At 48.8% G+C, this 24422-nt stretch overlaps 1 protein-coding gene across 3 annotated transcripts; it reads left to right on the top strand.

Annotated features, from left to right (window-relative positions):
- The first annotated feature begins 320 nt into the window (after positions 1–320).
- Positions 321–24055, top strand: LOC139046636 (phosphatidylinositol 4-phosphate 3-kinase C2 domain-containing subunit alpha-like). Of its 3 annotated transcripts, none has more exons than XM_070535728.1 (3): positions 321–1498; positions 18829–19001; positions 20196–24055. In XM_070535728.1, the coding sequence occupies exons 2-3, from the start codon at positions 18870–18872 to the stop codon at positions 23580–23582; spliced, it is 3519 nt and encodes a 1172-aa protein (XP_070391829.1). In that variant the 5' UTR covers positions 321–1498; positions 18829–18869; the 3' UTR covers positions 23583–24055. The 3 variants fall into 3 exon arrangements, with proteins under 3 accessions (XP_070391829.1, XP_070391828.1, XP_070391830.1); XM_070535727.1 differs by lacking the exon at positions 321–1498 and adding an exon at positions 10309–10521; XM_070535729.1 differs by lacking the exon at positions 321–1498 and adding an exon at positions 10309–10526.
- The last annotated feature ends 367 nt before the right edge of the window (positions 24056–24422 follow it).

Below are 24422 nucleotides of genomic sequence, written 5' to 3'. Positions count from 1 at the left end.
CAATTTTATCTCAGTTAGAAAAAAAACAGAAAGAAAGGTTTTTTTTTTCAGAATTTTCGACGTTTTTTTTCAACCGCCTACATCTCTACATCCCAACCCCTGTTTCCTTCTGTCTCAGGCAGGCACACAGACGTTCAGCGGCCTATCTGCGAAGACGTCGCTTTCGCTCCACATATGGGCCCCTTACCGTTGCTTGCTCCTCTCCACCGCTCACCTCTCCCTGTTTTCTTGGTGTGCCCGCCCTCCGAGTCTCCGCGTCGCTGCTTCCGTTTCCGTTTCCTCCGATTCGCGCTGGAGGAGCGGGCGCGCGCGTGACGGCGTGCGTGGCCGCCGCTCAGACGCGGATAAGCTCCGGGGCCGTGCGGGGCGCCGTCGTGTGGCCCGCTGTTGCAAGTCGGCGTGTTTACCTTGCGCGCGGCCTGCGCCCACCGCGTTGTGCTCCGCAAGAGCGCGCTTTCCGGCGCCGCTGCACCACGTTACGCAAATTCGGTGCCGGCTGTGCGCTTCCAGGAGAAGTTTGCATCACTCCCGGGAAACCGAGTGCGTCCGTTGCGCGTTGGATGACAGAAGAGCTCTTGGACGCGGACTGACCGCATGCACTGGATGTGATACGGGCGCCGCAGGTGGAGGTCTGTCGTGTTGGTTGCCGCAATTTTGATTGCCAAGATACGGGATATACCAACGGATATATATACAGATATACCAGGATATAGGTACGTCGCTCCTCTTAACGTCGACGACCGGAGATCTCGACTGCCGGATCGGTGTCTCGTCTGCATGAATGAACCAGCCGTTCGAGGAGATATGTAGGATAGACGTACTATATTTGGATTGCCAGAGTGTCGACGCAGCCATTCTCGACGAGATAATTTTGAACGTGTAAATGTGCGGCCGACGTCTTCGACATCAACTTTTCTAAAGAGCGCGACGTCTTAGCTGCCGGATAGCTTTGTCGACGACGGATTGAGTGCGCACGGTTGCACGCACCTGCACGGTATTTCTCCTGTTTTTCTTAGTCACCCTTGACGAAGCGCTTGTGTTTATCCTCGCCTGGTGTTTACCCACTGTTTAGCCCACTGCGAGCTTCTGGATACGTGCTACCAAGAACGTATACGGCCCTACCGCCGGCTTTCAGCCACGCCATCCGATACACAAACATTGCGCTCCGGAGGAAACATCAGCCGCAAAGTTCCGTTATAAACGTTCTTTCTTTCTATTTTTTTTTTTTGGGGGGGGGGGTAGATACTGTTTGCTGCGCACGTGACCATGACGTTCACTCGCTCCGAGAGAACTTCAATGGGCTGCATCTCCGTTACGCGCCTTCCGAGATAGGATTACGCTGACGTGCCATTCCTCTGCAAGCACGTTGCCCGCACTGACCGCAAGGCCTCCCAGCGTGGTGGTGACCGCAATGTGAGAGGACGAAAGGCGCGACCATTCCTGTACACGGCTTCACGCTCTGCCCCACCGGAAACGGCGGCGAGACACCCTGAGCGAGGTAAGCATCTTTTCCCCGCTGATAGCGCTCATCGCGCTCTCCGCGTGTGGCAGTTAGCGGCAGGCCGCCGACGCAGGAAGAGGGCCATAAATGAGCGCCAAGGAAAAATAATGTGCCCAACTGGAGGCTACGACAAAGACCGGCGGCTTCCTTTCAAAATCCGCTTCACTCTGTCTTGTAGCGCTTTCGAAAGAAATCCGTCACCGGTATAACGCAGCGATTCCTTTCGCTTGATCCTATTCCATGCTGATCATCCGCCGCTCACGGTAGGCGGAGCGCCGCTAAAACCACTGACGAAGCGTGGAAAGGAAAATAATTGCAACAGAATCAATACATTATCTCGATTCATATATGTGGTTGCCTTATTTATTATTATCTTCATGATATTTGGCGTTTTACTTTTGGTCAAGAGAGCGCTGTTTCGCATTCTACGGTAGGGAGGAGGCGCTTGGGTGGTCAATTTTCTTGCGTTGTTATGTCTTGCATCTTTGCCGTGCGAAAGTATATGGTTGACATCTTTAGCATGTGTGCTAATCAACGTGCATTTCTCTAGCGCTTTCGCCTACGACAGGTCCATTAGGGGTCTACTCTGAGCGCAGCTCCTGCGCACTTAAATATTATGGAAGACCACATTCGTCTGCGGTTCGCGGTGGGTGCCTGCGCTAAAGTCGGAAACGTACACGCTGTTCGATTCGAAACGGCTCCGTCCACATCGCCAGCGGCACCCTTCACGGGCCGTGCAATTTCTCCAGCGTCGTCGACAGCGCTGTCTGCATGAGGCTTCGACACCCGAAGGCCCATGTACGAAGAGTCTTTAGGTCACCATTCACCTGACGCATTCATATAAAGTGAAACAGGTAATTTTGCAGGCTTTAGGTGGGGATTATAGATATCGATTTCACGCTTTGTGCCATAAGATGCTCTAGTAAATCATTGCACCCCCGTACGCCCGCGTATATCCAGCAAGCCCGCACGAACAAAACCGCGTGCAGCGATTTACCCATTGTATATGCCGCAGTTGTAAACGCTTTCGCTATAGACTATAAGTTGCACTTACCCTCAAAACAACGTTTGAGAGCGTCGACAAGGAGTACGATCAGCGGTATCTTCCCCCTTTTTCGAAATCAGGTAATGGGGTCTATTTAGTTATTTCGGCTTCTCAACTATGGCTATGGCAACAACGTTCGCCGAGGTGTTCCTATGTGCGCTGTGCGTTGTCCCACACGGAGAACATGCGGAGGCGAATAAGAGTCACACTTTTTCGCCGCAGACTTTGCTCCGTTACGCGTTTAACTTATCGCTTGCTTCATATCACGGTTGCCTTTGACAGCCTATAGAGCTGGTGGCAGTACAGAATCTCTGCACGCAGTTTGCACAACGCAGGATGACCGGCCACACAAGGTTTCAACTTTGAAACAGGGTCAATCATTCCTTCTCCTCCGCTACCCTCCGCAAACTAATGAATGTGCAAACCCTCAGAACTTTCACTGCGCCTTCTTGATATGCGCGTCGTGCAGTGGTTAATCCGCTCCAAAAGCCGCGATTTATTTGTATCGAACTGCCCCGGCAGGCTGAGGGTTGTAAGCGGATGGCCCTCCGAGGACTTGTTGCAAAATGTACTAAATCAGGAAAAAAAAAATGTACGTAATAGGCGCGATTTCGTTTCAAGCGGGCTTGTTATAATCTGGCTAAAGAGAACGAGAGGAAGAGAGAGAGAGGGAGACACGAGTGACAAGGAAAAGCCAAGGAGGTTAAACAGGCTAAGCCCGGTTGGCCATTCTGTATTGGGGAAGGGGGAAAGGGGACGGCAAAATTAGAAGGGGGATACACGTTCACGGCATACACTCAGATACATGCAGAAAGGTTCATTTTTCAATTTGTCACAGACGATCGTATAAGTTGGTGGACCTCTGAAAGCGAAGCAGCGCAAGCTGTACACAAGAGGCAGAGTGAGCGAAGCGCATCGTGGTTTACGTGAGCACCGCGCTGAAACATTAAGCGTGAAACTATCGATAACGAGACGGCGGCGTGGCATTACACGTAACTCTGCCTGTTCACACGTTACGTTCGCGGGAAACGGAATCACGTTTCGCGCATACACCCTCAACGCGTAGAGCGCGGTACAGAAGCGAGGCAGGATGCAAAGTTGTTTGCGTGCGCAGCTTGGCGAGGCAAACGAAAACGGACACGGCCGTCGTCTCTAAAGGGTGTGTCGTTCTGCGCGTCACATATATATACATGGAAGCAACAGACGGCACGTACGTAGTGCTTACAAACAAAAGGAAAAACACACAGTCACATCTGTGCGACCTAGAAAACAGTAACTCACGCACAAGTCGAGGCATACGCGCGGTAAATCTATCTAAATGCAAATTTTTAAAGGCACGTCACATGCTCGTTCAGAAATATTTTTTTTTCCTATTGAAAACCTTATTGAAATAGCGGCCGGGTACTCGGAGCCCGCAGACAAATCGCAGAAAGAAAATTGAATACACGCGCTTCGTTTTAAACACTCGGCATCCATAAATAAGTGCTAGCTCCTTTCTCAAAGCACCGCCGAGACTCCCTGACGTTAAACTCGCAAGACGAAAGCCTGTTTACAAACGCAGCAGAGGAACTGTCGACACCGTGCCAACAAGCCGTGTATTTCTGACGGCGCAGTTTCTTGCGCGTGAGCGAGGGGCTCTTAATTTATGCGCCCCTCTCCTACTGTCCGTCCCGTTCAACTTTGCTTGTTCGCTTGTCTTTTCGCGCAACTCCGCATGTGTGTGACGGTGTATTCCCCATTGTATGCTACTTCCTCGACAGCGCCGGGCACAACACAGTTCGCGCAGATTAAACTGATGCGCGCTACCGACGTCTCGGGCGACCCAACGGCAGTCTTGAAGCTTTATGATTCTCAAAAGGGGGCTCAACTTTCCTCAGGCGAGCTTTCGCAGATTTGCTTGTGTTCTTTGATGTCTCAAGAGAGAAAGAGGGAAAAAGAGAGAGAGAGAAGGGAAAGAAGGAAAGGCACGGAGGTTAACCAGACTGAGCCCAGTTGTCTCAAACTTGTATGCGCGGCTATAAGCCCTGTTTTACTTATACTTCTTACCGGCCCTCCCGCTCTGCTCCCCCCTTCTCTGCTATTTGTCTCATTCCCCAATCCCCCGTGCAGTGCCATTAAGGTCATCGCCCAGTGAAGGGGCAGTAACTGCGCTGCGCTTATATCTTCAAACTTCTCCCCTTTTAAAGGTCACCTGGTGATAGAATTTGGTGAATCTTTTCGTGATCTTCGTATACGAGGGACGTTACAGGTTTAACATGTCGCGACTACCTCTGACGGCCGAGAGCTGGTGGGCGTACGTTAACTCCGCATGCTACAGCATATTTTAATGCTACAGCACTAAAATCAACCTCGACGACGCCATACACTCTTCTCCTTATAGGCTGACCTTTCCAATTTCAACATTAAACTTTACTACCTTTTCGCCCATGCAGCGTGCTCGTCATTTGTTACGGCGTGGCCGAAGTACATAACAGACTTCCCTCCTGTATAAAGGTCTGATATCGTTCAAGGTGGCACATAAATCTCATTTTAATATGTTTGAAATGAAATTCGATTTAGCTTTTTCTAGAACGTAAAAATGGGTCTCCTATGTCTCCTGGCAACCTGTTAAAAGCAACGAAACAGGAACTAAATGAGGTAGAAGTTAGTACCCTTCCAGTGGTGACGTTTACTATATTAAATAGTCACGTGGCAATTAAAAAAAAGATATTAAGGAAACGATTAGAACAAATGTCACAAGGTGGCTAAATCATGCCATAGGAGAGCTTTGTACGACCGAAGACCGCAGGTCTTATAATCATACCTGACACCGTACTTTATCTTGTTTTTTTCTTTCTCAACAGCTTGGCTAACGTTAGCTGGGACACATGGTATGTGCTACATATAGAGTTCTTTGTGGTCAGTGAAGTCCAGCAAGGATCTATGGTATATATGTACCATAGATACACAGGTATACTACTTCGCAAGTTTCAGTATACCATATCGACGCTGATACATGACCACGGCATTAATTGAGCTGCTCACTTGGAATTGAAGCTGCATAAGGGTCCACATTTCGTACGTTTTAAAAAAAAAGGAATTATGGGGTTTTACGTGTCCAAACCACTTTCTGATTTATGAGGCACGCCGTAGTGGGGGACTCCGGAAATTTCGACAACCTGGGGTTCCTTTAACGTGCACCTATATCTAAATACACGGATGTTTTCGTTCGCACGTTTTTCACCTGTATGCCGTTTGTGCGCTTCATATACCTAAAGCTACTTTTAGTCATTCTCGTTGCGCTCACTGATAGCAGGAGTTGCCTATGTTATTCGTTGATCTTTTTATGTCTTGATTCTCTTTTCTGTACGCACTCCTGCAACATCTAAAGTTTGAAGCCGCAGTATTTATAAAAAGGGAAAAGAAACTAGGGTACTTCAGGGGTGAAATCGTGACCACTACTTGCTTCCTTCTTTCTGTTCCGTGCGTGGACTTCCTGCAAGCCTCCTTCTGCTTCTTCTATACGGAGTCACAGTCCGCGTGTTGAGCGCCAACGGGGCTCCGGGCAGCTATTCACGCAGCACAACTCGTGAATCATCAGAACTGTCCGTATACCCCAATGAAGAGTTTGTGTGGTGTACAGTGCACTTGGTAGTTCGGTTCTGAGCTGTCCTTAATTGTAACTGGTCGAGAAAGCGACGGAAAAACGAATTTCACGTATGACTCTATACTGCACGTTATTGTCCATCAAGCCGTAGTACATATACATTATATTGACCCGTGGACTTGTTCATATTCTGCGGGTGAGCGCTTTTGACCGCCTAACAAATGTTATCGCTCAGCGCGGGACGCGCACGCATGTCATCTAGAATGTTATCGATGGTTCTGTTGTCACCGAAGCTTGCGGAATCTGATTGCATATATAATCTGATTGCATATGCGACGCGAATCGCGTAGAACTTTCTGGAAGACACGCGGGCATCAGCGATTACTCTGGAACCTTCGATGACTGACGTATAAAAGCCGACGCGCTTGACCGGCTGATCAGATTTCGACGATCGCCTACCGTGTTCACCGCTATTGCTGTGCTTTGAGTGCAACTGGCTTTTGTGGGCACAAGTTCGCCCAACAAAAAGTGAGCTTTGTCATTCACAGTTTTACAGCTGTATTATTCACCGTCACTACTACGTGACATAAGGTATCACCTCTTCTCATCGATTGATTGACTGGCTGGCTGGCTGATTGAATCACAGACCTATTGATTAATTAATAGGTTGATTTACTGATATTGCGTTTGCAATTCTGCCTTGGGTTCCGACTGGCGCCTTGACTTTCATTAGAAAAAAAGAGGGGGAAATGCAACAGATGCAACGAGTTGGAATCTATATAAAGAGAAGCTTTGTGTGAGTGCATGAGGAGTCGAAACACAAGTTTGTGTTTATTGAATCGCCGCACAGAATGACACGGAAGGCTTTATTCAAGCATTGTAGAGAGGCTAATGCAATGCCGCCGCAGCTGCCGCGGATGCACGAAGGCGAGCTTTCTGGTTCTTTTTTTCCCTAGCCGCGCACGGCCGGCGCCACCGCTGCCGCGAATGATGATGATGATGATGATATATTGGACCTTTGAAACGGGGCGCTGACAAATATTCACCTAGCGTGTTTGATTTACTCAGGTGTGCGGTACATGTTTTTCATGCTACCACTTTTGTACACATCCCCATGATCTTTTTTCCCCTGAAATCTTGTCTATCCACCTTGTATACCTATGCCTATAACGCATATGACCTTATCAACCTCTTCCCTGATTTTTCCCACTATTACTATAAGCGTCCCTGGATTAATTGTCTCGGCTGCTGACCGCTTGCTGCTTTCGTGTACCTTAAATCCAAGCGCTTCAGGAAGTTGTGCGTTCCTACGCTTCTCACTGGGTGGCTCACTTCGCATTCCACTAGGCTGTTCTCTGTGGTCTCCGGATTTTTGGTGCAGTATACACATGCTTCATCTTGTTGCGAGTATTTGCTCCAGTATGTTTTGTCCTAAGGCAACCAGCTCGAATCTCAAATAGCAAGGCACTGCCCTTTGTGTTATCGTACAGATTTCCCCTTCTATAGCTTCTTTCTTCCTATTCTTGTAGATATCCTTGGTCTTTGTTTCCATCCTTTGCGTCCATTTCGCTGTCTCTGTTTCACTATCCTTCTGATCATTCCTGGTTACTTGTACTTGGTTGCCAACTTCTACGGCGAATCTGTTTATGGATAGGTTCTGGTGGATCTAGTCTCCGTGGACATAGACCAACAATTTTTCATACGCGTGGGCCGATCCCGAAGATGGTGCGATGCCAGGCTGACCCGCGGTGGAGGTGAAACAGTCGTTAAGCACTCGCCATACAAACGTGGGCCGATCTCGAAGGTAGTGCAATACCGAGCCGACCCGCGGCGGAGATGCAGTTCGCCATTAAGGGGCCCACATTCACAGCTTCGATGGTCACCCTTCCTTACATAGTGGAAGGGCACTGAATTTTTGACCTCTTCCTCCATTCTGTGTCCACCTTTCCAAGTACTGATACTTGCGCACTTGAGCCGCCCACTTATTTTGATCCAAAACTAATTTTGCTCAGCGCTTTTCTGACTTGGAAAGAGACCCAACCCATCTCACCTACCACAGCCTCATTTGTGAGTGTCTCAATTCGCAAATTGATTGATTGTCGCAATTGTCTGTAAATCCCTTGCATTTCCCGCTAGTAGCACTATGACGTCCGCATACATCAGTACGGGGACCTTCTTTTGCACCATTTGTCCATTACACATGTAGGATAAACCAAACCCTAATTCACTGTTTTCCTGTCGTCTTTCTATGCTCTAAACATAAAGTGGGAACAGCAATGGAGACAAAGGACATCCTTGGTGAATTTCCCCGCCACTGCATTACATTTTCATATTTCCCATACAATTTGTACTCGGTCAGTTGTCTCTCTCTCTCTTCATATATATATATATATATATATATATATATATATATATATATATATATATATATATATATATATATATATATATATATATATATATATATATATATATATATATATATATATATCAAGGCGTAAAATTAGAACTGTTTGTACTAACTCAGTGCATAGAGATTTTAATAGTTCAGAACATGCATTTATCGATAGCATTTCTAGATATTAAAGGAACCTACGATAACGTAGCCAGGGAATTGTTATGAGATATTCTCAAGCATGAATGCGTAGGTGGCGATTCCGTGGAGCTGCTGCTGATATATATATATATATATATATATATATATATATATATATATATATATATATATATATATATATATATATATATATATATATATATATATATATATATATATATATATATATATATATATATATAATATAAATGCATATTCTGAACTATTAAAATCTCTATGCACTGAGTTAGTACAAACAATTCTAATTTTACGCCTTGCATTGTCATTATATGTATATGTCGCCGACGTTACTGTAATTGGCCTGTGTGCGCTCGTTTTATCCTTATCACCTTTGCCTTTGTAGATGAGGCTCACCTGGCTTTCACGCCATCCAACCAGAATTTTCTTTGTTCTAATCACTATGTTATGCTATGTTATTAGTCAGCAGTGCCTCGCTCTGTGGACCGAGGTTCTTGATTAACTGTATTGGGATTTCATCGGCTCCTGCGGCCGTGTTATTAGGGAGATTTTCTTCTGCCTTTCTCCAGCAAAAGCCTTCTATGCTCAATTTTCATCTCTCATGCTGCTCTGTTGTCGCTAGATCTTTGATCTGGATGTTTGAGTCTGAACTACGCTTTCTTTTGTGCCGAAGTTACCACTAACAACGTCTCTTATGTACCGCAGCGCATCGTCTTCTTCAACATGTTACGGTCTTCATCCCTTATAGCCGTTTGCGAATATTTAGTTGGAGCTCCGAGTGTCCCTACATGGTTGCGGGGATGCGTGGAGACGAGCGCCATGTGGTGGTGGTGCGCGCGCGACGGCGCGTCCTCCGCTGTGATTGGCTGGCCTATTCGGCTAGAGAACAGCCACGCAGCCCCCACGGTCACGAAAACCCGCTGATGTTCGCAAAGAGTCGCTTTTAAAAGTCTCGTGGCACCCACACTGAATGACACCTCCACTACTGTTGGGCCATTCTGTCCACTTGTCGAAGGTGTGAGCGAGAAGCGGGAAAACGCATATGCTACACTTTAGTGAAGTAGAAACCACATAAAGCCAACACACCGCAACGAAGGAAAGCAATGAGAAAACGAACTTTTTTTTAATTGAAATGGTAATTAATTTGAGTAACGCGGTATCTGCGTTTACCTGCACACATTTCCTATGAATGGCAGCGAAGCGAAAGCGGAACAAAAGACAACTTCTGCGGCCGTCAGGGATGATTCATCTAAGGCGACTGATACACTCTGACGACCGCTCTCGAACCTTCAGGCGCCTCTGTACCGCGTCACGCAATGAGGAACTAGCAGCGGACGCCGACAGTGGGTGTTTACGCAGTATACGGTGGTTCGGTATCGTCGCTCATGAAATACCACTTCAACCCCTTCACCCCGCCCCCTTGTCGGCTCCCCGGCCTCCCTGTTCTTCCACAGCCGAGTCTACCAGTTACGCGGCGGCGCAGCTTTATCACCGAGAAGGGTAAGAAAAGCTGGACCCGCGATAAGGGCAACCGCTTCCTTATCAGCGCGCATTGTCTGTCATCGGCTCGCGGCACCTCGATCGGCGCGGCCGTTCTGCCGGCGGCTGCAGGCGGCGAAGCGGTGACCACCACGACTGCGTATAGGGCATCCGTACGTGCGCGCACTGCGAAGGTGAATGGTTTGCCACTGGACGCATGAAATAGCGACAGAGTGTTAAGTGCTGCTAAACGCATTGGGAGAAGTGTTGGACCGTTCGACAGCGAAGCACGCGTCAATTCAAGACGGCGACGGCAAGCATGACGCGACGCAACGGTAAGGTGCGCGCGCTTTCGTTTCAGGTGGGCCGGGTTATTTGCCCCCACCCCCCCCCCCCCCACCCGCACCCCCATTAGCTGCGGGATATCGCTGAGCTGCCTGCGCGGAGCGCACTTGAACAGCTGATCCGACGGCGTCCTCCATGCATGTATCGCATGTGCTAAATCAACTAACTCGGAGCGGCCAGCAAAAGCGCCATGACGAGTATGGAAGGGCGAGTGTTCGCTGAGCACTCGCGTATCTCTTCAGCGCAATCCTCTGGCGTGGTCGGTGATCTCGCTGCATGTGTATACTGCGGACCCTTCAGCACCGACAAGAGCGTTTAGCGACTCCGATGGGCCCCTTCCTGTGTATACGGAGCGCGCGCGATTCCTGAATACTGCGCACGTCTGCAGGACGCGTCGTTACAACAGGAGACCAATTCTATACGAGCGGCGACGTTTGTCCGTAGAAAAAAAAAGTATGCACGAATAAAGAAATACAGACCTTACGGATTGCCTTCCGAGATACCTGCACGTCCGTATTCACGAAAAAAAAAATGTTCCTGCGCTAAAATTGTTCGCAAGAGCAGATGGTGGCCCATCGTGATGTCGGATACAACATTAGCGAAGGCAGCTGGACAATATGCAAAGAGCAATTTACGAACGGAACGCTTTGTGAATTCGGTTCCCAAGTACTCAGCGAGACGCGCGCTCTTTGGCGATGTAACGCTGTGTGAAGTCAACCACGAAATTATACGTCTCAGAAGGACGGAAAGCTGGGCGCAATTGTTTTTTTTTTCCTTATTATGCAATTTATGCGCATGAGTTAAGCGGGGTGTTAACAGAGTGTGAGTATTTAAAAAAAAAAAAAACATCAGCCCAAGCTGATAGATCGTTACAGGTGGTTAACAAATGGCTAACAGAGAATTACAGATGGTTAACCAGAGATATTGAAACGTGCTGCTCCAGTGTTTATCACTGGATAAATCTCGACACTTCATTAAAGTCTTTCTCAATTATTGGTTACGTCTTTGTGTTTCTTAATAAGGTTACGCACTCGTTCGGCCGTGACGGAGGGCACGACGTCAGTGACGCTATGCCCACAGTCCGCCATTGTCCCTTGCGTTAGATGTCTCAGGTTTGCTGGGTGGCGTGGTTAGCAGCATCCGCCCGGCACTGAGGCTTGCGATTCTTCAATATTGGATTGCTTCAAAATTAAATTTGTCCGTCACGTAAGACAATTAATGGCTCATACCCCCTTAAGCAATGGCTCATACCTCAGTAAACGTGGCCTCCCCATTACGACGACAGAAGAGAAGTGTTGCCGCTTTACTGCGGCAAGAAAAAAATTGTCGGAAACACCTTTTCGAAGAATTGGCCTGAACTTAACAGAACCTGCTATTCTTTCGTTCGGGGCGTCCACTTTGGGATCCAGCCACAGGGATGCTTGCTTCGCTGTCCGAACATTTCTTAGAGAATCAAAACGAATTCCCTGCTAAATTCAATTTTCTTGTACTTTTAAATTAATTATTACTCATTCGATATGACTTTCCTAATTTTATTTTAACAGCTAATTCTACGCTATACAATGCTAATTCCATAGATATTCGCAAGTTTATGCTCCATATTAATTTGGAATAATCCTCCCATATCTTGGCCAATCCCCCATCGTGGGCAGGAGCCACACGTGATAGGCAACAACAACAACAACAACAACAACAACAACAACAACAATCGAGCGGCAGCGGAGACAGCTGTGGAAGACGACGGCGAACGCGGCAGCAGGGGCACGAGCGCGTTCGCGCGGTATTGCCTAGGGGCGCCGACGAGCCGGCTGTGGAAGACACTCGGACCATTGCTGATGATGATAGTTTCTTTCTACACCTGGACACGATAGTGTGGAAACTAGCCCTTAACAGCTTCGCTGTAAAAAAAAAGGACGAACATACAGAAAATACCATGCAGCGCAGCTGTTCATTCGCGGGGAACGGGTTCTCTTATTTCCGAAGTCTATCAAGAGCCCTGATGCCGGGGCGCAACTATAGGCTGTCCAGAGGGCCCACGATGCGGCGGTCGGGCAAGGCCTGACTGTCCCAACGTGGGAGATTCTTTAACGTGCACCTAAATCTAAGTGTTTCCGCATTTCGCCCCCATTGAAATGCGGCCGCAATGGCCGGCATTCGATCCCGCGACCTCGTGCTAATAAGCCCAACACCACAACCACTAAGCAACCACGGCAGGTGCATGCACGAGCCTTCTTTGTGCTCTTCAGGTCGTACGCAGCGCAGAGGGAATGAACACAAAAAGGACAGGACGACACACAAAGCGCAAACTACCAACAAAATATACCAGGCAGACGAGCCTTAATGATAGACTCAGAGAACACAGTGACAATATCAAAAACTGCACGTGATCGGTGGCTCGCAATTCACTGTAAATCCTGTGGATGGGAACCGACGTTCAGCGCGAGCACCGTTGTATGCTTCATGCAAGACAAGCTCACAAGACATAAATCATCGAGGTTTAAAGCATGTTGAGATTAGGTCCTGAGCGCAGAAGCACATCTTCTCTTAACCTTTCCTATAGGAACTTGTTTATCTTAGGAGGCAATCATTAGCGCGTGCGTGGTGGCTTTGCGCGAGCTTATAAAATTGTGCTCTGGAAAAAAATAAACCTTTGTTGGTGCAGTTTGCGCTTTATATGTGTCGTTCTGTCCTTCTTTTCGTGGTCGTTCCCTATGCGCTACTCAACTCTAAGATCGTGAACCAACAAGTCCAAATTTCCACTGCCTTCTTCGGGCATTTCAAGCGACCACCCAATCAACGGAGCTTTGTGATTAACAGAAAAATAAATGTACATGTGATGAAACGTGCATCAAAAAGAGGGCATCCTAGGGTCCTTGCAGAGTCAAAGACCGATTGGCTGACCTTCTGTTCAGCGCTTGACATCAGCACTAAACACACATTGCAGCATTTAGGTCAAGTGCGAGAAAAAAAAGTAATATTATCAAAGCGTGGATTCGCCTTATCCGTGAAACACTGGCTCTCTTATACTCACAACAGGTACGCGGCGTGGCAAGGGCGCTTGTGGTTGAAACAGGCATGCTCGCCGCCACGCCCGCCACAACAATTTCGATAAGACGGCGCGCAGATCAGGGATCTTAGGTGGTACACAAGGTACGCGTGTGCGTGTGTGTGTGTGCATGTACTACGTATAGAGCCGTTTGTAAGATCAATCGCGAAACACAATCTGCAATGTAACAGCGACCGCGGAGAGAGCGCGAAGTGATTCACGATGTGTATGTCCCCTACGACCTCACCGGGTAGGCATTGTGCAGAAGAGACCGTCTGCGCCCACGACACATTATTGCGAAACAGGCCACTGACAGCACACGGAAATTGGGGAATATAGGTTCAGGTCGAATGCACCCCATTCAGAACGTACTGATAGTATATCTATGAAACGGACGGGGGCAACGTGCAGGGCAAGTTCTGGATACTTGCTGCAAACGGCAATGAGCAATATCGTTTCTAGTAACCAGAATATGCCCTGATGGAGTTAACTGGAAGTGAAATGATGACATTTCGCCGACGATACGTTCTTTTATTGAAGGCGTTCTCAGGACAAATTGTATTGAAGCAGAAACCAGCAGCCATACCTCGAAGAGCTGCTTTCATAGCATCTACAGGTTGCTGTTATAGGGTCCCTGGAACACCTTTCGTTCAAGCGTTACAGTACACAGTGCGATATTCTGCAATGAATACATTCGCGAAGAAAATTTTGGAAATGACCACATGATCACAAATATATAAAGAACGCATTGTCTGCTTTTGTCATGCCTTCTTATCTGAACGTTTCGTCTCATCTGGGGCGGCGCCAATAACAATAACAATATATATATATATATTTGTAAACCCTGACGAAGATCGGTCCACCGATCGAAACTGTCGAAATTAAATACTTGTTCTGTTTACCTTGTAGCACCACTCAAGTTCTTTACGTTTGAAAGGTAGCCTGAAGAATCCCTCTTTGCCTACTATATATATATATATATATATATATATATATATATATATATATATATATATATATATATATATATATATATATATATATATATATATATATATATATATATATATATATGCAGAATAGGGTTGCGAAGTCGATCCTTTTCAAGGATAAGGTAGCTTGAAAAGAAGCTGGTGACCGACCAACAAGTAACTGCAAGGGATTTGATAATCGGAATTTTAGTAGGCAGAAAGACAACAGTGCATGGTGTTTACAGTATATTGAACAGCAAACATGGGTCCCTGACTTATTCGTTGAGAGTAAGCGAAAGCAGTGGGCTAGGGTGGGCCATGTAAGGAGTAGGTTAGATAACTATTTCTCAGTTGTACCAATAGAATGGCCGCCAGTGAAAGAAAAACGCAGTTGAGGGCGGCTGAGGATTTAAAGTATATAGGATTAAGCACGAGACTAGGAAGTATTCAGCATGCAGGATTGATTGGACTTGCGAAAGACAAGGGTTATTGGAGATCTGGAATTTGGACGAACTTTCCGTACGATTGCATGCTTGCCTTAAACGCGCAAGGAAGACGACAGCACACGAGGAAACGACAGGACAAGCGCTTGTCCTGTCGTTCTTTCGTGTGTCGTTATCCTGCTTGCGCTATTGAGAAAAACACGCAGTTGTAAATATCTTGGAGTGACGTTCGCCCTATGGACGAACACGGTAGTGATAATGAAGCCGCCTGAGCAAATAGTGTGTTCTCTGCTCTACGTCCAGTCAAAGATCAGCGAAGATCTTTACAGACCGCACTAAACCGACTGGACTCTAGCCAAACGTTTTCTGAAACAAAAATTATTGAGGTCTGGCCGCATCCGTCAGTGACACAGAAAGCCGTTCCGGCGCTACTGCAGTTGTTTAAGGAGCACCAGCCTCGGTGACCGAATGAAGTGCTGCTGTGTGTCCTGCTGTGTGCGCGCAGAGCTCACTCTCTCTTTCCCTCTTTCTATTACCCCCTTTCCCTTACACCCAGTGCAGCGTGGCAAACCTGACGCTCGTCTCATTGACCTCCCTGCCTCTCGTCTCTTTGCTTTTCCTCTCTCTATATACATAAGCCTTGTAGTTCGTGAAGATGTCAGAGTTGGGGCATGAGGACAACGTTGAATAATGTTGGTGATATCACGGAGCCTCGAGGTGCACCCGTGACGAGCGGATGTCGCCCAAATCGTTCGTGTGCTTGAATGAGGCGGCCCGTGTTTAAAGCTGGACCAGAGTTGTACATCTGAACAGCAACACGACATCGTGGAACCGCAGAGCAAGGACTAAAACAAAACAATACAGCCTGTTTTGAGGGATCAACAACAACGATGACAACGCTGTGGTTTAGCGATGAAGTTCGATCTACTCGCCCAACTCACCACATTGCTGCAGCTAACCAGGACGATGTGAGTGAATATATAATGTGAACCCACTGCCTTAGCATAGTGGCTGCTGAGCTCGAAACAGCGGGTTTGGTCCCGGTCGCAGCAGTGGCATTCCAATGAGGTCGGAATGCTAAAAGGCTCGTGTACCGTGCATGGGATGCCCGTTAAAGAACCTCGGGTGGTTAAAATTAGTTCGGTCCTTCATTATAGCGTGTCTCACTACTGCAGATCGTGATTTTGGCACGTTAACCGCCAAAATATAAAAAAATAAAGCTTTTATGCTTCGAAACTTGAAATGTTGAAAATTTAGAGTATACACCGCGCTTCTTTAGAGCCGACTACCCAAATACACCGCTAAGGCAAAAAAACAACAAAGACATAAAAGACATATAGAAGAATACATCAACACGCACTGCACACACGAACACAAGTCACAAGTACACAAGTATAGTGTCACATATGCGGACAGGTGTCAGTGTCTGTGGGAGGCTCTCTCAGGTTGACGAATGTCAAAAGTTTTGATTAGACACCTTAAACAGGCTCAAGTTGCGTTCCGCAGTACTTGCGCATTTGAAAATTTGAAATAGTACGATATTTCTTTTCCGTGCTTAATCTTATCACTGACGTCGGCACATCACGTGTGTATCCCGTGTATCTCCTCTGACCCACTCCGGAGCAACCATCTCTGCTTTTTCGCTGTCGTGACACGTATTTCGGTCATTCACGCGTGTCGACACTAACTGCATGCTGGGGCAATAAACTCGTTTTATGGCCTTCTGCAAAGCACTCGGAACGTCGGCCCGCGCGCACGCCAAGATACCGCACGTCACGTGCTCAAGATATACGGTTGAAAGCTACGAACGGAAACGCACGTGTCCCCTGTTATGGGATGTAGTGTCGTTCATGCCTTACGGTCCAGTTCCAAGCAGCAGATCTGAAGAGGCTTACGGAAGTGGCAAATCAGTTCTGCGGAACTCCACACGGAGGAGGAAGTTTCATCAATCAACCTTGCGAATTTCCGCATATCTGATTTGCCAAATTGCGTATCCCTGTGCTTTGAGTTGTCCATTGATTCGACCTGGCTCTGGTGATCTGCTGTCCTCCTGCAGGTTTAGCTCAGACAATGGAGCGGCCACCTCGGGAAGGCGTTGGCCCAGCGTTGGAACGCCGGAGCGGGACGATATTTTTTTTTTCAACTGTTAATCTTTCGGAGATTAAGATTAACAGAACGATCATTCTTCCTTTGGTTCTTGTAACCTTTCGCAGTGCCGCAAAGTTCAAAGCATGTATCACAGTTGCACAACCGGTCGTCGGCAAACGTTGTTACCAGTGCCACTGAATGTGCCGGGATCGCTTTGAAATAACACGGGTGGTCGAAGTCGGCGAAATAGTCTTAACTCTGATCGTTGGACATTGGAAGATTGCGGAGTGTCAGGGTCGACCAAATCGCAGCAATCCCTCCAGTCCCGCTATAGAAACACTAGCTAATGCATAGATTACGACTTGCCACAAGCCTATGCACCAATGACTTCTCATGAAGGATAGTAAAATAGCCCGATATGCTCTTGTAAAGAATCCGATGAATCCGAGTATGCTCATTGTCTGTTCTTTATTATAGTGTATAGCATATTGTGGTGGTCTTTATGCTAACCTTTTTTTACCCTTCTTTTATTTTTCACGCGCACTGCATTAGATTTGTGTTTTAGCTTGTGAACTTGAATTGTGAACTTGTGGAACATGTGTCACGACTTCTGAACCACTCGCAAGATGCCGCTCTTGGGTGCTTTTTGTAATGCCATGACTTTGTTCTTCTCAGTATGTTCTTCTCATGATTGCACGTCAGAATAGAGTAGACGACGCCTCCGCGAGGAGCCAACACCTTCCATACGCTTTACGAAAACAGAAACAAAGTTTGGCGAAGGAGTAGCTGACTGACGGGGCGAAGTGTAATAAACAAATACCTAAAACCAACTGCGCAACAGAAAGATATAATACGGTGGTTTGAAAAGGAGGGATAACAGCGACGAGATCACGGGTTCTGGCTGTTCTCACGCCGCGACACTTGTAGGATTCTCGAAGACTTTCATGACAAAGGCTGGGCCTCCTTGACACTTCGCTTTTACAGCGAAGTTGTTGCGTACGTCGCTTGTGGTGGTGGTGCTTGTCTAATAAACGTAGCAGCTTCGTTGTGCTTTCACATGGTAGAATAGAGACAATTTTTTTTTCATCGTCTCACCTCGGTTTAGAAACGCGAACCGTAAATTTCGCAATAATGCCAAGAACCGTCTGCTGCCGAGGAGGGCAAATTGTGGGAAAAGTATACAGTCTAGCGCCCCTATGCAACGAACGCCTCTATACAACGAAATTACATGTACAACAAAGGAATAATTCTGCCCCGGTTTTATTGTGAGCGGTGCGGTGCGCGACCTTTACAACGAAGTGACCTGTATAACGAATGATTTCAGAGGCCTTAAGCACTTCGTTATAAAGGTGTTCGACTGTGTGTCGCTCGAGCGGACGGGAAACCGACAAAGATGGCGGCCACAAATGACAGTAGGACAGTAGTACAGCCATGTCTTAGCATCTATTGTGTCGCGCTGCTAAGCACGAGGTCGCGGGATTGAATCCCGGCCCGGGCGGCTGCATATCGATAGGGGCGAAATGCAAAAACGCCCGTGGTCTCGTGCACTGGGGGCACGTTAAAGATCCCTTGGTTTCCAAAATTGATCCGGAGTCCCCTACTACGGCGTGCCTCATAATAAAACAGTGGTAAATAGTAAAACCTTATAATTCATTCACATGAAACATTGGGTGTCGCAGCTTTTCTGTCGCGTAAGAGTAAGTATTGCGGCATTGTGGAACCTTTCTTGTGCTCGTGTCTACCGCGCAGCTCGCCGGAGGTTCAAGGTGGTGCCCAGGGTTCGCGCCAGCATGAGCCTACACCAGGAAGTGACGACCACTCCTTCGCATCGGTTCCGGTTCATTTCGGGCCGGCTCGTCCGGAAACGACCGAACCACCACAGCCGGAAGCTGCTCGAAAAGCTCGAGAAGCTCGTTTCGCAGGTGAGCTCACACGAAGAATGCTGTTACGGATGGCGCAAGGTTTGGAACTACGGTGTTGCTGGCACTGAATCAACGGTGGTAGCATCTTTCGAGCTATGAATTACGATCGCTCCGTGGTTGCGATACGCAAGGAGGTCGCGCAAAATGCTGCGGAGGGTCGCGATGCGGCTCGGGAATATGAGCAATGCGGTAATGAAAGCGACGAAACCGAAGTAATAATGATAAATCAAAAATACTAATTTGCGTTTCATGACCACAGTTCACTGAGACTGTGAGGGACCAGCTAGGTGGAAAGTGTCGTCCTTTAACGTGTACTCGTAACGCTGAGAAAAGCTTAAGGTTCCATGCCTTGCACTCCCAGGCGGGATCAGGCTATGAGCTTTTTTTTTTTTTGTCTTGGCAATAATGGCTTGTTTGACAAGCTAAGAAAATTTAGGCGCGGTCACGCGCACGGCGTGACGAATCTCCGCATTTCAAAAAATAAAGTGTTCTATCTTCCCTGGACCTGACATGGGAGCTTTTGTGCTCAAGCTTTCCTTGAGAATATTAGTTCTTATAAAGAAGCTCCATCGTATCATTGGGAACGGTACTACTCACTGGCGTGCATTCTGTCTGCCCGTCTTTATTTTCTCTCTATATATGTATACTTTCAGTTTGTTTCTGCCTAGCTGACTTACTGTAAGTAATCTAAAGGCCATACAATCCAATAATATTTGTGAAATGCTGGTAGAAGGGAGCAGAAGTCGGGACGTTATATATTTGTACAGCACATTTCGTTGCTCGCAGGTTAGTCGATTCTGTGCAGAACTGCGCAATATGGTAAGGTCGTGAGTTATTAGACATTTGTTTGTCAGAATTTCTTGGTATATACACTAGCACGTGTACATCACCTTCCCGCTTGGAGCGCGGCGGCCGCGACGAGAAGGGAAAACGGCGTTCCATTTGAAATAGATTTATCCGCGGCGCGTAGCGATATGATACTTTGCAGACACGGTCGTTATCACGCATTGCATGCTATGCGCGTGTCAGCTCAAAATGGCCAGACCTGGTGAGAGGCCCTTTAAGGCGTTACAATGTCAACCTAGCATTTAAGAATTAAATTGTATTAAAAATATCGCACGCATTTCACGTCATATGTTCATGGTATTAAAATACATGGCTTGTCATTAAACCGTTCTTGTGTCTTACACCCAGGTGGAGCCAGACGACAGCCCGTACACCGGCCTGCTCATCAGCCCGACGTTGCAGAATAACTCTGATGAAACGTTTGACGTGAAGCTCAAGATATTTGCGGAGGATCTTCACAAGCCGGTGTCGTTCACGTGTCCCGCCGCTACTCGGGTCGGCTACCTGGTGGATAGCCTTAAACCTTTCCTGGGAGACTCGAAGGGCTCGTTCGTCTTTAAGGTGACAGGCCTGGACGAGTACCTCTCCAACGAAACTGTTCTTAGTGACTACGAATACATCTGCGCCTGCCGTCGCCTAGGAAAAACAGCATGGCTGACGTTGATAAGCCTGGACTCCGTGCAACGACCATGGACACTGGTGACTTGCGAAGAGTGCGACTTGGACGTCGGCGGCGGCGGCGGCGAGTCGTCTTCCGGCATCTGCATCGGCTATGAAGACGTCAGGGAACGAGTTATCAATTTCGAGAACGCGGCAGAACGCTTGATCGCCGGCGCCGAGAAATCGCCGACGTCCGCGTCGGGGAATGGGGGCGTGGACCTCCTGGCTTCTGCTGACGAGGTCAGGAGGGCGGTGGTGGATCTGTGCGTGCTGGTGGGAGAGACGGAAACCGCAGACGTGCACAGGTCGACGTTGAACCTAATAAACTTCTTGCGTGAGATCGTGTTCGATAACAGAGACGCGGTGGACGCAACGAGAAAGACGTTCCTCGTCAGCCGCTTCGTCGAGGACATCGAAATGGCGCTGGCGAGGTTCCTAGACATGCACTCGGAAAGACGTCTCGTCGAGTTCGCGGTAGATTTCCTCGACGATAGGTTGTACCGCAGGACTTACGACTACGCGGTCGACAGCAACGAGCTGTTCGGACCCCGCATAGAAATGGCGACGCAGCTCCAAAATTGGTGGCTCAACGAGTTCGACACGTTCACAGTAGACTGTGCGCTCACGTACGGCGAACGCCTGCTCAGTCACCAGACGACGCGCAAGGTGTGCGTGACCCAAAAGTTATTCCAGTGCGTAAACTTCGACGAGCTGGTGGTGTTTAAGACCGCGACAATCCGATCGCTGCCCCGCGAGACGAAACTGTACATGACTCTAATAGGCCACCGAGAAGGCGTGGGCCAGGTGCTCGGATGGACCGCACTGAACGTCTTCGCTGACAGGGAACACTTCAACGGCGGCGAGTTTCTCCTGGGCCTGTGGTCGTCCGAGACGGTGTCACCGCGCGGACCAGCCTGCGCTAGCGAGCGGGACAAAGGTTACCTGCACGTCACTTTGCCCTACGTCAGAAACCCGGCTGCGCTTTCAAAATCCATATCGCGCGAACCTCAAGAAGCAATAAAGAAACCCTTCCACAGTCTCAGTGCGGACATACAAAGGACTCTACTCGACCTTACGGTGAACGACGTCTCTCAGCCGCTGCCCCAAAGCGTTCGCGACATGGTATGGCACTACCGCCATTACCTCTGTGACTTTCCGAGCCTGTTGCCGCACTTACTGCGACACCCTGCCTGTTGGAACGCAGCAAACATCGACGAGACGTACATGCTGGTGCGAGCTTGGTGTCCGCTCAGCCCCGAGGAGGCGCTCACGCTTCTCTCCGCAACGTTCCCCGACAGCCTGGTGCGCAAGTACGCCGTACGCTCCCTGCAAAGTGTCGGCAGCGACGAACTGTCTCTGTACTTGGCTCAGCTGGTCGAGTCCCTGAGGTTCCAAACGTGGGACGATTCCTTCTTGGCTGTCTTCCTGCTGCAAAGGGCGCGACAGAGTGTCCGGCTCGCCCACCAGCTATTCTGGTGGCTCACGGGAATGATAAACGAGCCACTTATGCGGAACAGGGCGCTAGTCATGCGAAAGGCGCTATTTTTCATCGCCGGGGAGAAGGTCTCGGCCAGCTTACTCACGCAGGTCATAATCGACGACATGCTAGCGGAGACGGCACGTAATATCAAGGACGCCAGCGACAGCCAGAAGGAGGAAGCCATGCGCCGAGACTTGTCCAAACTGAACGAATCCTTAAAGACTCTCAAGTTGCGGTTACCTCTGGATCCCGCGATAAGCGTCGAGTCAATCGATATCGACACGTGTTGCATATTTCCCTCAAAGACCCTGCCTTTCAAGCTCGTCTTCAGGTCATCTGAAGAGGCAGCAGAGAAGATCGAGGTCATCTACAAGGCGGGCGACGACCTACGTCAGGACATGCTCATGCTTAGCGTCATCCGACTGATGGACAAGCTGTGGCTGGAAAGCGGCATGGATATGAAGATGCTGACTTTTAAATGCATCGCGACGGGAGAAAATCGTGGCTTTGTGGAGGCCGTCCGCGACGTTTCCACGCTCCGAGCCATACAGACGGCACACTCCGGTGTTACAGGGGCCTTCAACAACCGCACCATCACCGACTGGTTCTGGAAGCACAACCCGTCTCGCGCTCAGTACCAGGCGGCAGTAGACAACTTCATCAAGTCTTGCGCTGGCTGCTGCGTGGCCACGTACGTGCTCGGTGTGGGCGACCGGCACAACGACAACATCCTCCTCGCGACATCTGGCCACATGCTGCATATTGACTTCTCCAAGGTGCTGGGACGCGCCGAGACGCTGGGAGGAATCAAGAGGGACCGAGCTCCGGTCGCGCTCACGCCGGACATGGTGTACGTCATACGCCGGAGCGCCGGCGAGGCCCACTTTGTGCGTCTCTGTTGCGAGGCCTACAACGTGATTCGTCGAAACTCCAACCTCCTGCTGGCGCTCTTCAGCATCATGAAGTACTCGGGCATGGTCGACGTCGACCGTGACGCGCTCGCCTACCTGCACCGGTCCATGTCGCTCGACGCGACCGACGAACAGGCGGCGAGGCACTTCGAGAAGCGCATCCGCGAGAGCGTCATGACCCTGGCGACCAGCTTCAACTTCTTCATCCACAACCTCGCCGTGCTCGGTGCGGCCACGCGAGGCGAGTGTGCACTGAAACTGTCCTTCAACCCGCGCGACTTCAGCGTCGCCGCTGAAGGGCGCATCGTGCAGCTGCGCGTCGAAGGGATCCGACTGCGCTACCACCCTGAGCGTTACTACGTGTACGTGGTCGCGGTGACGCGCGAGTTCCCGCCGACCCAGTCGGTGGTGCGCACCTACAAGCAGTTCCTCGAGCTGTACAGCAAGATGAGCAAAAAGTTTCCGGATTACGCCTTCTGCCCGCTCTCCCGGGGCACGGTGTTTAGCTCCGAGAGCGACGAGTCACTGGCGCTCCGGCGCAAGCGCTACATCCAGGAATTTCTCGACTCAGTCATGGCGCTGCCGGACGAAGTGGCCCACTACAGGCTCATGTACAGCTTCTTCCACCCACTACCGCGCGACCTGGAACTCAGAGACAAGGTGCCCATCACAATAGCTACGTGAGCGAGGTGCGCGCGTGCTTGTGTAAAACGCTATGTAGTGAATACCGTGAGGAGAAGTGAGGGGTATAGGCCGCAGCTCCCTGCGCCTAACACCACAACGCAGAGTGTGTGGCTGCGCAAACACAAGGTTGGTGCATACGTGTGTGCGGGAATGTGTACGTCCGTTGTGAACTTGTAGAGTACAGTCAAAAGGGTAAGTATAGTGTAAAGTAGCGGCAAGTGAACGCTGGAGTCAAGAGACTATTCAGATGTGCACGGCGCAAGCCAGAAATGACCAACGGTAATCTACGCTGCAAACGAGACCGGTTAAACGGCGGTCTCGTTCTTGGTTTTCACGCCGGTGCTAAATGAGAGAATTCAGCAATGGAAGAAAAAACATAAGACTGTGTATAGTTGTTTGCTCTAGTCAGGTCTTACAGTTGTGCGGGAAAAAAAAGAAGAATGTCGCAGTAAAAGAAAGTTTTGTTTACGCCATGTCAGCATTACACGGACTCATCGTACACATTACCGTGAGGCACTGCTACCTTTGCTTGAAGTGTTCCAAATGTACATATGACGATGTTAACAGGATGTTAACAGCATTAGATGCTGTTGGTTGACACAAGACGAGTAATTGGAGATACGTGGGCAAGGCCTTCGTCCTTCAGCGGACGTGAGCTCACAATGATCATCACATATATACGCGTGAACACAAAGACATTTAGATTGACCGCTGCCATAAGTGAAGATAATTCACCTGGTGAAATAGAACATGGTGGGAATATGATACACTGTGCATGCATGTACAGCGATGCAAAAAGAGTTATCTCGCCCATGACTGCTGGCTTTGTATGACGTTACG

This window comes from Dermacentor albipictus, chromosome 3 (genome assembly GCF_038994185.2).
Source record: "Dermacentor albipictus isolate Rhodes 1998 colony chromosome 3, USDA_Dalb.pri_finalv2, whole genome shotgun sequence".
Classification (NCBI taxonomy): Eukaryota; Metazoa; Arthropoda; class Arachnida; order Ixodida; family Ixodidae; genus Dermacentor; species Dermacentor albipictus.
Note: the sequence above shows the minus strand (reverse complement) of the source record. Positions and strands in the feature narration are given on the sequence as shown.

Excerpts from the sequence above, each read along its gene's own strand:
- LOC139046636 (XM_070535727.1), top strand. Across the intron at positions 19,002-20,195 it reads TCGAGAAGCTCGTTTCGCAG|GTGGAGCCAGACGACAGCCC; the intron begins GTGAGCTCACAC and ends TCTTACACCCAG.